The sequence below is a fragment of the Mesoplodon mirus genome (genome assembly GCF_964341445.2).
Source record: "Mesoplodon mirus genome assembly, chromosome: 12".
NCBI lineage: Eukaryota > Metazoa > Chordata > Mammalia > Artiodactyla > Ziphiidae > Mesoplodon > Mesoplodon mirus.
Genome location: NC_138988.1, coordinates 74915253 through 74929640, shown reverse-complemented (window position 1 = coordinate 74929640; position 14388 = coordinate 74915253). Strand labels below are relative to the sequence as shown.

Sequence of the window (14388 nt, the reverse complement as noted above, 5' to 3'; positions counted from 1 at the left end):
CAGTACACATGGAATTGCATGGACCATTTTTCTTTCTTTTTTTTTTTTTTTTGCTTTTAACTATCAAAAGCATATTTTCTTCTCTTGACCATAAATTACTTGGCCTTAAGCATTTTTTGGCTACACTGAGAGGATGTGCTGCACCTTGTTTACTCACTCCCCAAGCTCTGAACATTTAAGATGCTCCCACAATTTTTCCGAAGAGTGAACATGTGGATGGTTGTGAGGAAATTATTTTCCAAATGAAAGTTTTCTAGTAATTGATGTTGTCACGCAAAACAAATGTTTGTTTCAACCTTCTCTACGTGAAGATAGTATTCACTGATATTGCATTGGGTAGAAAATTGTATTTAATTGTTGTAATCTTCTTTAATTACCACCAAAATGTACCAAGTAATTGCAGTCCTTCATTGCTAAATTGTTTGTCCATGTCTTCTACCCAATGAAATATATCAAAACCGCCTTTTGTTTTACTTGGTTACTCTATGTGAATTTTAGATAACCCAAACCCAAATTTAGATAACCCTGGGCCATGGAAGAGAAGGTCGCAGAATATAAATCAATTTACAGTTTGACTTAGCTGAAAATAAGAACAGGTGATATTTTTTAAATGCAATGCTTATTATTTGCAACAGGCTGAAAAGACTAAATTCTTCATCCCCAAATGTATAATATGTTTGCAAAGAGATTTTAGGTTGGGAACGTGGCTGCAACTGGACAAACTCCAAGGCTATACCTATTTGAGGGCACATTAAAATCTTAGAATTATGAATTATGTATATACAGTAACTACAAATGGAAGACATTCTGGCTGGTTTTGTTTTGATTCAGAACAGGTAGAAATACATTGCTCAGAGGAGGGCTGCCAATTTCCAAACTCTAGTCCAAGCCGCTGGAAAAAACTCTTCTCTGCTGATTATCTGTCCAGATTGACCATTGGGATGCCACCCACCCACATGAACTCTGCTAGCAGATTTATTACAATGGATCCTTTTTTAGCCTTTTCAATATACGATATGACTCACTCTGCTTTAATAAAGCCCCATCAAATGAGTATAAAATTGGTCCCTATATTGGTGGGTTATAACACTAATTAATGGTGGCTACATTACTTTCTTTTTTTTTTTTTTTTTACATTTTTGGCTGCATGGCATGTGGGATCTTAGTTCCTGGACCAGGGATGGAACCCGCATCCACTGTGGTGGAAGTGCGGAGTCTTAACCACTGGACCGCCAGGGAATTCCCACACCTGGCTTTTTGAGTGTCTTGTTTTGTTTTGTTTTTCGGACAGAGAACCTTTTCTATTTTAGAAAAGTAATGATGGTAGGAGATGTTGCCACCCCTGGAGTTGGTGATGGGGTTGGCCCACTTCTCAGGTCTCAATGTGCAGCTACATCTCCTGTAGAGAATCACACCCATTTTAGCAGAAGTTTAAGCTCTGTTGGCCTGTATAAACTTGATAGATGGAGAGTACACTTTTAAAGAAAGAATGAGTAAAATCGGATTCCTCTTAAAGAAACTGTAAAGAGAAGCCAGCTCTTGAGGGCAACGTTAAAGGTCAAGCTGCCTTTAAGCTATACACAACTGTAAACTTTGAAAGGGGAGAAAAACTTGAAGGTTAATTCACTCCTAACTGCATGTCCAACCTTAAACTCTGAGGACATAAATAGACTAGTGGACAGCAGCTGGTCTGCTTTCTAGAAGAGAGAGCCATGTCTAAGGGGAGGATGGTGGATGAGCCAACCAGCTATGGCTGCAAGATTCTATGGCATGGAGGCTATGCCCCGGGGCACTGAAGCCATTCCATCTGGGTTCAAAACCTGGCTGGGCCACTTCCTAAATGTGTGACCTGGGCAAGTTATGTAACCTTTCTGTGCTCCGTTCATTCAACAGATATTAAGCAGCTACTCTTGGAATTCCCTGGCATTCCAGGGGTTAGGACTCTGAGCTTTCACTGCCGAGGGCCCGGGTTCAATCCCTGGTCTGGGAACTAAGATCCCACAAGCCCTGTGGTATGGCCGGCGGTGGGGGGGGGAAGCAGCTACTCTGTGCCAGACACCGCTGTACTAAGCACTGGGAATATAGCAGTGAACAAAGTAGACAAAAATCCCTGTTCTTTTTGTAGGGTGTGTGTGGGATGTTTCTGGAGTGATGGTAATGTTTCACAATCTGCATGCTGGTGACTTTGGTGTTCAGCTTGTAAAAATTCATTGAGCTTACACTTATGTGTACTTTTCTGTATGTGTATTTTACTTCGATAACGTGTTTAAAAATCCATGGCCTTGTGTGGATCACAGCTGTATTAAATGAGTTAACTAAAGCATGTAGAGCTGTGCTTGCCGCATAGTAATATGCACTCAAAAAACAGTGGCTACTATTATTACTCCAGTGAAGTTTCTTAATAGTGCAAACCAGGCCATCAGTGGATGTTCAAGAGGGATTCAGCTGGCCCTGCTGCTAGGATTAGTACACAGAGTCCTTCCACAAACCAGTTAGGCATGGACCATGCACCTGTCACGGAAAAATGTGTTTTTCTTTCAAGATCAAAGATATGAAGAATTTTGTTCATACCTGTGAACTAAAGTGATTTAGGGCTGCTGTGCACATGTGGACAAGTTGTGAACTGCACAAGGTGTCCTTATTTAAAGGGCTTCCATTCAAACTGCAAACCTCATGGGCTTGTATACTTATTATCATTTTCTGGCAGGAATTCTGGCAGTCAAGTGTCTTATTCTAACAAAACTTTTATTAAAACAACTTTCTGACAGATGGGAGTCAAAGGTGTGAAAAGCACCACTTTCCAACCTGTGAAAAGATGTTGCATGAAAATACCACCCAGGAACTTGGAAATAAAGAGAGGAGCCTGCCTCCTAGGAGCTGTTCCTTAAAATGAATACACAGAGGCCCCGATGCAGCCACTTCTGAGGCTACTGAACCCCAACCCCTGAGACTTGACTGTCATTGAACTGGAACAAACTGGCCTTGTGGTTTGTCCATCAGCCTTTGTGGTTCTGGATGATGAAAGTCTCCAAAAGAGAGACAGATCCCCTCTGGGGTTCTGATAATTCATGTTTCTGAGGACAAGACTTCCTTCCAGTGTGGCTTCATTGAGGTCTTGGCCCCTCTTAGCACAACACCCGAATTTCTCCTGGTGGAGTGGGTTCCAGCTGGCCTCATCTTAGGACTCACACAGACTCCTAGATCCCCAACCCAGCAAGTCTGAGGGGGGCCCATGTGTATGTTTAACAAGCATCCAAGTGACTCTCATGTCCAGGTGAGGGTAGGAGACCCCGTTCTAATTGGGTTTCTAACAAAGGGACTGAAATCAGGTTCACTCTAGCTCAGCCAGACCCCTCACCTTATGGGAAAGTGGGAGGCAGTACTCCAGTTCAGAAAGGCTTGTGTGTGTGGTGGGGAGAGGAAAAGAAAAACCTGGGAAGCCAGATCCTGCCTTCTTTCTTTTCTAGGCTGGGCCAGGGCGAAGCTGCCTGCTGGGGTGGGTGCGTGGAGAGCTAGTGAGTGTGCAACATGCCTGGCCTTGTGGGGAATGGGGGGCAAGTGAGGGCACTCATCCTGCAGCAGCCACAGGTCAAAGAGCAAAGCAGTCACAGCGCTGCCCTCCCTCTGGTCTGGGCCTAGGCCTGGGATTGGGCTCCTGGGCCAACACCCCAGTAAGGGGATAGGTCTTTGTCTCATCCTATTCTAAGGACAGTGAAGCTCTGGGGACAGACCTAAGCCAAGTATTGAAGTGCTGTGGGTTAGTGACAGGATAGGGGTGGTCAGAGACTGTCCACCAAATCCTAGACAGTCCAGGGGCCTGCAAATGGTTCCCCAGCCCTGGGTTCCAATCCCGGACCCCCGCAGTCACCTCCTATGCTCAGACCAGAGTCCAGGATGGGACCACGGTCTAGGCTGGAATCTCTGCCCATAGCCCCTTCAACAGGCGCCAGTATCAGTGCTGGAGATGGGGAGGGGGGCGCTAGACTAAAAAGTATCATCCTCCAAGGGCCTGTTCTAAGCCTCATGGGCCAGAGAAGCAGCTTCCAATTTGCTCCACTCTCTATGGCCTTGGTGTTCCCAGCCCTGGGGAGGGGGGGAGGGGCTGAGCCCCAGTTGGGGGGACCCCAGAGCCTTTTTGCCAGAAGCTGGGAAAATCCTTCTGGGGCACCTCAGCAGTGACCCCTCCTACCTGCTGGGCCCAGCCTGGAGTGTGAGGGAGACTGGGTGCGGGTGCTCAGGGGATGTGGTGTGGGCGCAGCGCTGGCGGGAACTTCCACCCATCTCTCCTTTCTAGAAGCAGGGGTTGCGTCCTATTTTCCTTCTAAAAGAGACTTGTTGGTGGGCATGGGTTACGGGCAAGAAACCAAACCAGTTCAATGCGAATCACATGGCCGATGCCAGGTGTTGGGAGAGGGGCCCTGGGGCTGCGGGAATACAGTGGGCTGGGGTCTCAAAGCCAGGGTCCGCGTGCAGCTGTGCCACTGTCAACAGGACTTCGAGCGTGTCCTGTGACTTGAGCCTCAGTTCCCTCTTCTACAAAATGGGGCTAACAGCACCCACCCGAGTGCACTGCAGGGTTAAAGCACTGACTACTCGCAGCTGTCACCACTAATGCTTCTGACCCACCACAGATCTCTGCCTTCAGGACAGACAGGGAGGTGCCGGAGCCTCCCATCCCTTCTCCCCAGAGGCCAGCCTTCCTGTTTCTCCCCTACTCCCAGAGAACATGGTGCAACCAGCTGTTTTGGGGGGACTGGCGTGTCCTCCCTCCCCTGCGGGCTCCGGGCACAACAGCTGGGAAGCATGGAGTGGTCAGGTGTGGTCATCAGGGAACAAGGTTCAAGACCAACAGGCAGGGCCAGGCGGAGGTAGAGACGAGGGGCGGGAGCTGGTGGGGTCACTGGCGTACACCTTACACAACCAACGGGAAGGCCTTGGTGGCGGGGAGAGGAGAGGCGGGAGGGAGGGAAGGAATGAGGGCAGCCAGGTGCCAGGGCACGAGTGAGGCCCCTCCCGGCCTGGGGGGCTCGGGGAGACCAAGAGCAGCTGAGGGGCAGCACCGGAGCACTGTGCCTGGCCCCACCGCATACCCAAGGCTCACCCCTCGCCCCAGCCCCCCCGGGCCCTCCCTGCACTTGCTTTCCCCACAGTCAGCAGGTTCGGCCTCAGTAATGGGAGGATGGGAACAGCCTCCCATCCTCAGCCCCCAAGGCTGGAAGGTGAGGGGCAGGGAAGAGCCACAGGGGGCTCCAGGCCCCTCTGAGGGGCTGAAAAGGACTCAGAAATCCAACGGAAAAAGGCCGAAAGGTTTTTACTCTGTGAGCCCTGGGCAGGGCCAGGCAGAGTGCAAGGTGTCCACAGGAGGGGTGGGTGCAGAGAGGAGGAGCTGGGGCCTCAGTCTTGCTTCCCGGTGTCAGTGCCGGAGGAGCGAGGGCGTGCGGGGCTCTGGAGCCCCAGTCCCGGGGCCCAGCTCAACACCTGCCTGCCCGAGTTCACACTGGAGTCCTGGGCAGTCCTGAGAGCGCAGAGCCCACCTGAAGTCTGGGTCAGGAGAGGAACGCTGGGCAGAGGGAAAAGGCCAGCCTGGGCTGCCTGCAGCTGATCTGAGTTCTTCCAGGGCTGGAGTCCGTCTGTGGCAGAAGAGGCGCAGCCCAGGCAGGCACAGCTGAAGCCCGGTGCCGCTCTGTCTGCCAGAGGCAGGGCCCAGATCCTTCAGCTCCCAGGTCAGGGCTCTGGGTCAGCAGGAGCGCTGAGTTAGGCTCAGAGCTCCTCGGGGGGGCCGCGGGTGAGGGGGGAAGCCTTCTGGATGCCCTCGTCCTCCTCGGGGCTGGGGTCTCCCTCGAGGCCACCCAGCTCCTTCCTCTGTTTGCTGCCACCGCTGCCGCCACCCGAGGCCTTGGCCCTGCCGCTCTTCTTCTTGGATTTCTTCCCCCCCAGGGCGGCTGTGTCCCCCTTCTTGCCAGACCACCGCTCTGCCAGGCAGCCTGGGGCAAGGAGGAGAGACACCGTCAACAGACTGCTTTGCTGGGTGAGGAGAACTGGCTGCGGAGCCACTGGGGGCGGCGACTGGAACGGGTCCCAGCTGTGCCTCGCTGTGGCCCCAGGCCCGTTTTGGGGCATCTGAGGCATCCGCACGTTACTCTGCACCGGGCATGTCAGGCCTTGACCCCACCCTGTCCCATCCAGCTCCCTGAGGACAGATGCTACGATGCCCCCACTTCTTATTTCTTTTCCGTCCTCCCCCTACCCACGTCCCCTGAGGGGGAGGCAAACAACACGATCGAGGGCCGACATGCCCTCAGACTCACTGGTATCCTTGCCCTTCAGCACGTGATTGGCGCAGAGGAACTGAGTCAGGTCCTCTTCCTGGTGGTTCCTGTACCAGTCCTCGATCACCTCCTCAAACTCCTCCACCAGCACGTCACACTGTTAACCACAATGCCTCGCGTTGGCAAAGCCTGGCGCCGACTTCTCCCCGAGGAGCCCAGCCGAGCCCCGCCGCCCACCAGGCTGGTGGCTGATTCCCGAGGAGGCTGCAGCCAGAGGGGTGAAACGACTTGACCACGGTCCCCCGGCTCCTGGTGGCCTTCCTCAGCCGAGGACCCCCCACCACCCAGCTCTGTGGGGCACAGCTGGCCTCTGAGGGCCGAGGGGTCCGTACCTGCTTCTTGAGGTCAGCCACCTCCGCAGAGGTCTCGTTCCACAGCTCGTAGGGGATGTCCATCACCACCTTGACCCCTTTGTGCACCAGGTTGTGTAGCGTCTCAAAGGTCTCCGACATGCCCTGGAAGAGGCGACCGGACATGAGAGGCAGAGACCCTTCCTCTCCCTGCCTCCTCCTCTCCCGGTGGAGCTGGAGGCCCAAGGACCCAGCTGGAAGTCAAGACCCCCTGTAGCTTCTCACACTTGTCCTGACCTTCCCCTCCCCTCTTTGAGGCCTGCATCCCACAACCCCTCCACACACACGCCCTGTCCTGCCTCCCCACACTCCTCCTTTCCAAAAGGTCTGCTGGGGCTTCCCTGGTGGCGCAGTGGTTGGGAATCTGCCTGCCAATGCAGGGGACACGGGTTCAAGCCCTGGTCTGGGAAGATCCCACATGCCATGGAGCAACTAAGCCCATGTGCCACAACTACTGAGCCTGTGCTCTAGAGCCCGTGCTCCACAACAAGAGAAGCCACCGCAATGAGAAACCGGCACACCGCAATGAAGAGTAGCCCCCGCTCGCTGCAACTAGAGAAAGCCCATATGCATCAACGAAGACCCAACACAGATAAAAATAAATAAATTTATTAAAAAACCCCCAAACCAAAAAAGTCTGCTGTTGCCCTCAGGCCCTTTGGACAAATACTCCTTTTCCAGGAAATAAGTTGGTCTTGGCTCCTTCCCCTCACTGTGGCCTCCCCCATATCCAGGCCCACTCCCTGCTTCGGTTCTTCCTATGGCTTGTGTCTTTCCTTGAGGGGAAGAGGCACAAGCGAAGCAGGGAGGACTCTCGGTTGCGTAAAAAATATTCTTCTCCACGGAGACAACACACTATCTATTTCTCCTCTGTCTTTCCAGCGATCATGCACGTGACTAGAAGCAAATATACACACAAATATATCCTCTCTTCCACCCCCACTTTTTACACAAGCAGCAGTATGTATCATACACACCATTCGGCACCTTGCCTTTCTCACTTAATAATATACTTTGGAGATGATCTTAGTTCAGTTCATAAAAAGCTATCTCATTCTTCATTTTACACTTTGCAAGATGGCCTACTGAACGGCCACACTGATTTATTTAACCACTGGTGAATGGTTAGGTTGGTTCTAATTTTTTTGCTATGGAAAATAATGTTAAACATTTTTACATTAAACATGGATTTATTACCAAGTACAACATTAACACCGATTCTAAAGATAAAACCTAAGACTTCTGCGGTTTGATACTATTCATCTAGGTTTCCCAGGGGTTTCTGATGGATCTCCTTTGCTATAAGGGTACTTAGGTGGAGAAATGTGGGAGACAACTCTCCTACCAAACATGGAAGATGCAGAGGCAAAGAAACATGGGCCTTGTTGCAAGAAAGCTCATTCTCCAGGGAGAGAAGCATTCGTGTACACAGTAAGCACAATAAATGTCACAAAGGCACCATGATGGAGGTCCAGGTAGGGGCCCTGTGGGCCCAGAGGAGGGACGTGGCAGTCACCGCCCCCCAAGAGTCTTCTGACATCTCCTCTAAACCCTCACAATTCGGCACAGCCTGAGTTCTCTCTGTGCAAGTGCTTAGGCCTCCGAGGGGGCTGCCACCCGGGAGCATTTCTATCTGGGGCTGAGGCAAGACCCCAGTGGGCAGGCCCAGACCATCAGGGATGTGCCCACTGCCACTGAAAAGTCAGGCTGCTCAGGAGGGGAGGGGTGCCAACAGCAACGGATGAAGAATGGGGAGAGACCGAGGAGGGATGCTCCCAGGGCACGATCTTCCAGTGGCACCCAGACCAGCAGACACACTTAAACATGCAGCCTGGCCCCGGTGGGGATGAAGGGCCAGCACAAACCCAACCTTGGCAAATCGGTTGCTGCCAGTCCTCTCCTTGTGTAGACTGTAGTCCAGGAGCCGCTTGCAAATGGTCTCAGTGACTTCGATTAACCGTAAGTCCCTGCCAAGACAGCAGCACGAGAGGGCCTGAGTGCCCCTCCTCACCCCGGTGGATTAGTGGTCTGTCCCTCCAGCCCTGCCTCCCCAACACCTGCACATCTCACCAGCGGGAAGGCAGAGCTGGAAGGAAGAGAGGTCATCTGGGGGGGGGCTCTGAAATGCCGGAACACAGACCAGAGAGACACACTTTTAACAGCTCTAGGGGAAGGAAGTTTTGTTTTGTTTTGTTTTGTTTTAATAAAGCTAAATGATTCAGTGTATTTTTAAAAAATAAAGCAAAATGTAGTAAAGTTTGATGTTAGGATATCACTTCATTTTGAAAGGATGATCATAGCTGATGGAAGTGTTTTTTGGTTTGTTTTTAATATTTATACCTGGCAAAGTTAAAAGTTGGTAATCTTTTTTTTTTTCCTTAGGCCACGCTGTGAGGGTTGCAGGATCTTAGTTTCCTGACCAGGGATTGAACCCAGGCCATGGCAGTGAAAGCTCCCAGTCCTAACTACTGGACCGCCAGGGAATTCCCCAGTAATCCTATATTTAAAAAAATTAATCCGTAAAATCCAAGAGCCTGGGAATCACTGATAAGGTCCAACAGTCTTGCTTTTACAGATGAGGAATGTGAAGCCCAGAAGCATTCAGGGATTTATGAAGGCCACACAATTAGTTGGGGATAGAACCAGTGGGCAAACTTAGGTCTCAGAGCTGCCTCCCTTTGGTGGGTCTGCCTAGCCAGAAGGGAGAAGGGAACTTCAAGCTGCTGATGCCTCGAGGAAAAAGCAGACCAGGCCAGTGCCCCCCTCCCTACCACTTCACTTACGACTTGGTGTATTTGACTCCTGAGGTCTTCCGGTCCAGGATGCCATAGCCCATGTCAATCACTTCCTTGGTCTTGCCAGTTTCCTCAAAGGCTGACTTCAGCTCCACTGCGACGTATTTACACACTGGGGGAAGGAGACACAGCACAGCCTACTGAGTGCATCTGAGCCTTTGACGGGAGCTGGCTCCCAGCAAAACAGACCCAAGTGGACGCCTCTCCCAGACTGGGTTGAGTCAATGCTTGGAGCACAGAAAGGAGTTAGCACCAGACCACCAAATGGAGCTCAGTAGGTGAAAGCGGGCTCCAAGATCCACTGTCCCCTGTCCACTCTTGGCCCTTATTCCTACTGGCTTCATTTCTCCCAGCTCCTTCCTGCTCCCCACCCCCACAATCATTTATTTTACTTAAAAAATTTTCAAACATATAGAAAAGCTGAAATGCTGAAAGAGTACAATGAGTAACTATATACCTTCCACTCACAGTCAACAGTTGTTAGTAAAAACAAAAAAACAGTCGTTAGTGATTTATCACTCTCTCCCCAATATATAATATGAAGCAATGTGATAATAATAGATATCAACAATATACACATTGTTTTTGCTAAATCATTCTGAAAGTAAGTAGACTTACATCACTCCTAAACAAGTCATCACGCATCTCTTGAGAACAAGGACCTTCTCCTACCTAACCATAAAAATCACCATACTCGGAAGATTAGCAACAATTCCAATATCATCTAATACTCAGTCCACATTCAAATTTCCCCAGTTGCTCTCCAAATGTCTTTTTAAAATCTTTTTTTTTTTTCTTTTTGCGGTACGCGGGCCTCTCACTGCTGTGGCCTCTCCCATTGCGGAGCGCGGGCTCAGCGGCCATGGCCCGCGGGACCAGCCGCTCCGCGGCACGTGGGATCTTCCCGGACCGGGGCACGAACCCGTGTCCCCTGCATCGGCAGGCGGACTCTCAACCACTGCACCACCAGGGAAGCCCCTTAAAATCTTTTATTAAAAATTTTTTTAAATTAATTAATTTATTTTTGTCTGTGTTGGGTCTTCTTTGCTTCACACGGGCTTTCTCTAGTTGCGGTGGGCGGGGGCTACTCTTCGTCGCGGTGCGCGGGCTTCTCACTGCGGCGGCTTCTCTTGTTGCAGAGCACGGGCTCTAGGCTCATGGGCTTCAGTAGTTGTGGCATGCGGGCTCAGCAGTCGTGGCTCGCAGGCTCTAGAGCACAGGCTCAGTAGTTGCGGTGCACAGGTTTAGTTGCTCCATGGCATGTGGGATCTTCCTGGACCAGGGCTCAAACCCGTGTCCCCTGCATTGGCAGGTGGGTTCTTAACCACTGTGCCACCAGGGAAGCCCCCCAAAGTGTCTTTCATGGCTGTTTTATTTCTTGATTTCATATGTTGTTCCAACACGAGCACTCTATTCCTACCAAGTTAATTTGCTCCATTCCCCCCACAGGCCTGTTTCTACTGTTTTTGTTCATTTATTTTCACATTTCCTCTTACGCTTCCTCGAACAGTTATTAAGCAAATCCTGTGTGTCAGGCACTGCCTGGGGATACACAGACAGAAACAAGGTCCCTCCCTTCCAGATACTCAGTCTAATGGAGAAGAGAGAAGTGTAAACAAATAATTACCATTGCATAAGGAGTGCTAGCACTGAAAGTGGGCAGTGCCTGGGGCTTCAGGAAGGTGCATGATGTCCCCCTTCAGGGGTTGTCTGTCCATTCTCCTAACCTCACCTTAAAAACCTCCTCCCCCAGGAAGCCCTTCTGGATGAATCCCACCTGCTCTTGATTTCATTCTGAGACTCTGTAGGATCCATGCTCTCACTAAGGGCCTCCGTCATCTCATGTGCCTCTCTGATTCGACTACAAGGGCACTCAAAATGAGGATAATGTACTGGATTTTTTTCTTTATTCCTCTAGTCTTGGACTTTGTATGTGTTGGATACTTGATAAATATTGCTCACAGAGACTGTGCTGGTGCTCGAGCAGCTTCTGATGTCTCCGAGTGGAACATGGTCTGCAGGCTAAATGCCATCAGCGTTGTTATAAGACCAACAGCAGAGTTGGGGAGGAAACCAACTTACTACTGAAACAAATAAATCCCCTGCAGGCTTGTTTGGTGAAATTTTATACCATGTGCATTAATAGATGGCTTGGAGAACTTGGAACACATGAAAATTCCAAAATGTAAGCCAGTGACCTCAGAGTCTGCAATGAATTGAGGGTGTCTCACCTCCCTGGCTCTCCATCCAGGACGATCTGGGCTCCCTCCTCTCTTCTGTCCTGTACTGTGTGCAAGCTCATCATTTTTATGGCTCCTGTGCCCCCCTCTTCCACACCCTCAACATGCAGTATGCCAGGCCCCGGAGGTTGGAACCCATCAACTCATCTCTCTTATACCCATCAACCACAACCTTGCTGCCCAACTCTTCCAAACCTTACCTCTTCAAGACCCCGTCTGGGGGTCACACCCAGAGCCAGACTTGGAGGAGACCCATGGCACAGACCCCAGATCCTCATGGACATCCACCCACTTTTTTCTGGGCAGGTTCTCCTTCCTCTGTGCCAAGGCCTCTTCCACTCAGGCTACTGAGCCAGGAGGCAGGATTTGTTGGCCAGATAGTCAGCATTTAGTATCAAAGATGTCACAGTGGTAAGTAAAAGTAAATATACATGATTAAGAGAAGCCAAAGGGTTGGAGTTTGCCAAGCCATCCTATGACTGAAAATCCCTTTAAAATTATTTTTATTAATTACCTACAAAATCAGGTTGGACTAGAATGATCTAAAGATCTTTGCCAGCTCTGTGCTATTTTGAGTCTTAGGAAAAGAAATGTGAGCTTCTTAGGCTATGAGAATAATAAGAGAAACAGTAAGGGCTCTTTGGTATTAGAATAAGATAGGAAATGAGAAGGGGAACAGAAACCCCCAAAAGATGTTGGCTATGACTAAAAGAAGAGTGAAAGGAAGGCATCATAACCCTCTGACTGTCTATTCAAGGCAGTGAGGGAGAAAGTAGAGGCTAGAATCCACATTGGGAGGCCGACCAGTGAGGTCAGCTCATCTCTGAAGCATCTCACCTTTAATCTCTCAAACAAAAAGATTACGCCTTCCAAACTACCCCCACTTCCCAGTGCTTGGGGAACCTCTGGCCGACTGTACGCTTTGTATTAGGATGCAACAGATTTATAGCCAACTTTCGTGGGGGGCTGGGGTTAGGGAGGGGAAAAGGAAGGAGTGGGTGTAAAGGCCTGAGGAGGAAACAGAAATGGAGGGGAGGGAAAAAAAGGTAGGCCCTTCGCAGTCCTGAATCGCTGGTTTGTGTGCTGGCGCTCTTTTCTCTCTTTCCCACGCCCTCTCCTTCTCTCTCTCTCCAGTGCCACACCTTGGGAGGCCTTTGGGATTTACTCTTTTCCCATATTCCTAAAATCTTCCTCCCTCAGGAAGTTCCCCCAAGCTCTCTTCTTCTCCTAAAGTGACCCCTTCGGGCTCAGACCCTCCTCCCCCCTCCACACACCCACAGCACCCCCACCCCCCTTCACTCATACTTATTCCAAATACAACTACTGGCTGCCTACTAGGCACTGTGTGAATAGCTATCTGAGTCAAGGTCGCTGCCCTCAAGGAGCTCACAGCTAGTGGGGGAGACTTCCAGTGACACAAAGTAGGTTGCGGTGAGGGCACAAAGGGAGCGTCTCAAGCTCTTCTTCCCCCAAGACCAGTCATATGGATCTTTTCAGTTCCTCAAACTTGTCCTTTGCTTGTAGGCCTCTCCATCTGTGGCTTCGCTTCTCTTCACCCGGCTAACTCCTAATCATTCAGGGCTTCCTGGACGTAGCCTTTCCCCCCATCTCTGGGCTAGATTTAGATGTTCCTCACCCAGCCCCCAAAGTTCTGTGCCTCCCTTATCACGGCATCTACTACCCCGATTATAAGTGCTTGTTTTCACCGATTTCTGAGCTCCAAGTGCACTGAGACCTGAACTCTCGCCCGCCCCTGTGTCCCCAACGTCCAGTACAGGGCCAGGCACATACCAGGGTCAGGGAGTGGAGACCCGCTGGAGAGCCCAGGACCTTCGATCCCCCGACGCTTCTCCGCAAGCCCCGCCCCCTCACCTTCGCATTTGCTGGGCAGTCGAACCCAGTCGGTCTCCTCTGCTCGCGCCTGCCTCGGGCCCAGCTCCGGGGCCGCCAGGAGTAGCAGCAGCAGCAATAGCAAGGGGAGAAGCAGAAGACAGCGGGGCCTGGGCCCGGGCCGGGGCGGGGACGCGGGCTCAGGTAATAGCTCCATGGCCCAGCCGGACCCGACCCGAGCGGACCCGGCTGCGCTTCCTCCGGCTGCGCGAGCTAGGCAGCTTCCCGGAGCCGCTTCCGGGACTGCACACGTGCCTCAGCGTAACCAGGCCAACGGGGAGCCCCCCGCCCTCGCCTGCTCCCGCTTCAGGCCGCCTCGTCCGGCCCCCAGAGCCGACCGAGGCCCGCGGACTAATCAGCCAATGGGCTTTTCGGGGTTTGCCTTCTAGCGAAAGGGAGGACGATCTTTTTTCGTCCTCGGCCAATGAGAGAGTGGATGGTGCCCTCAGTGACCTATGGCAACATCTTTTCCCATCGCATAACGGAGGCTCTGGGAGGGGCTGGAGGATCAGGGCTAGGGGAGAGGAAGCAGCGCCCTGGTCCTGAAAGGTATGGGAAAGACAGTCTTCACTGCCTTCGCCACCTCCTTGCACGTCGCTTCTCCCCTGGGGTCATTATGAAGCTAGTACTTACTGAGAACCAGTTTTTAAATTTTATTATTATTATTGCTGCTGTTGTTATTGTTCTAATTGCCAGTCACTCTAGTAGGCGCCGTGGATGAGACCTGGACGATTCAAAGAGTCCCCAGCCTTCAATCAGCTTTCTTAGGGCCCAGTAACCCTAG

The 14388-nt window shown here is 51.2% G+C and overlaps 1 protein-coding gene across 2 annotated transcripts; it reads right to left on the bottom strand.

The window, feature by feature from the left end:
• Positions 1 to 5292: 5292 nt before the first annotated feature.
• CNPY3 (canopy FGF signaling regulator 3) lies at positions 5293 to 13948 on the bottom strand. Of its 2 annotated transcripts, none has more exons than XM_082637622.1 (6): positions 13506 to 13948; positions 9463 to 9586; positions 8550 to 8646; positions 6662 to 6784; positions 6309 to 6426; positions 5293 to 5984 (listed from the first exon to the last, which is right to left on the bottom strand). In XM_082637622.1, exons 1-6 carry the CDS (start codon positions 13759 to 13761, stop codon positions 5761 to 5763), a joined length of 942 nt encoding a protein of 313 aa, XP_082493748.1. In that variant the 5' UTR covers positions 13762 to 13948; the 3' UTR covers positions 5293 to 5760. The 2 variants fall into 2 exon arrangements, with proteins under 2 accessions (XP_082493748.1, XP_082493749.1); XM_082637623.1 differs by having other exon boundaries at positions 13587 to 13945.
• Positions 13949 to 14388: the final 440 nt, after the last annotated feature.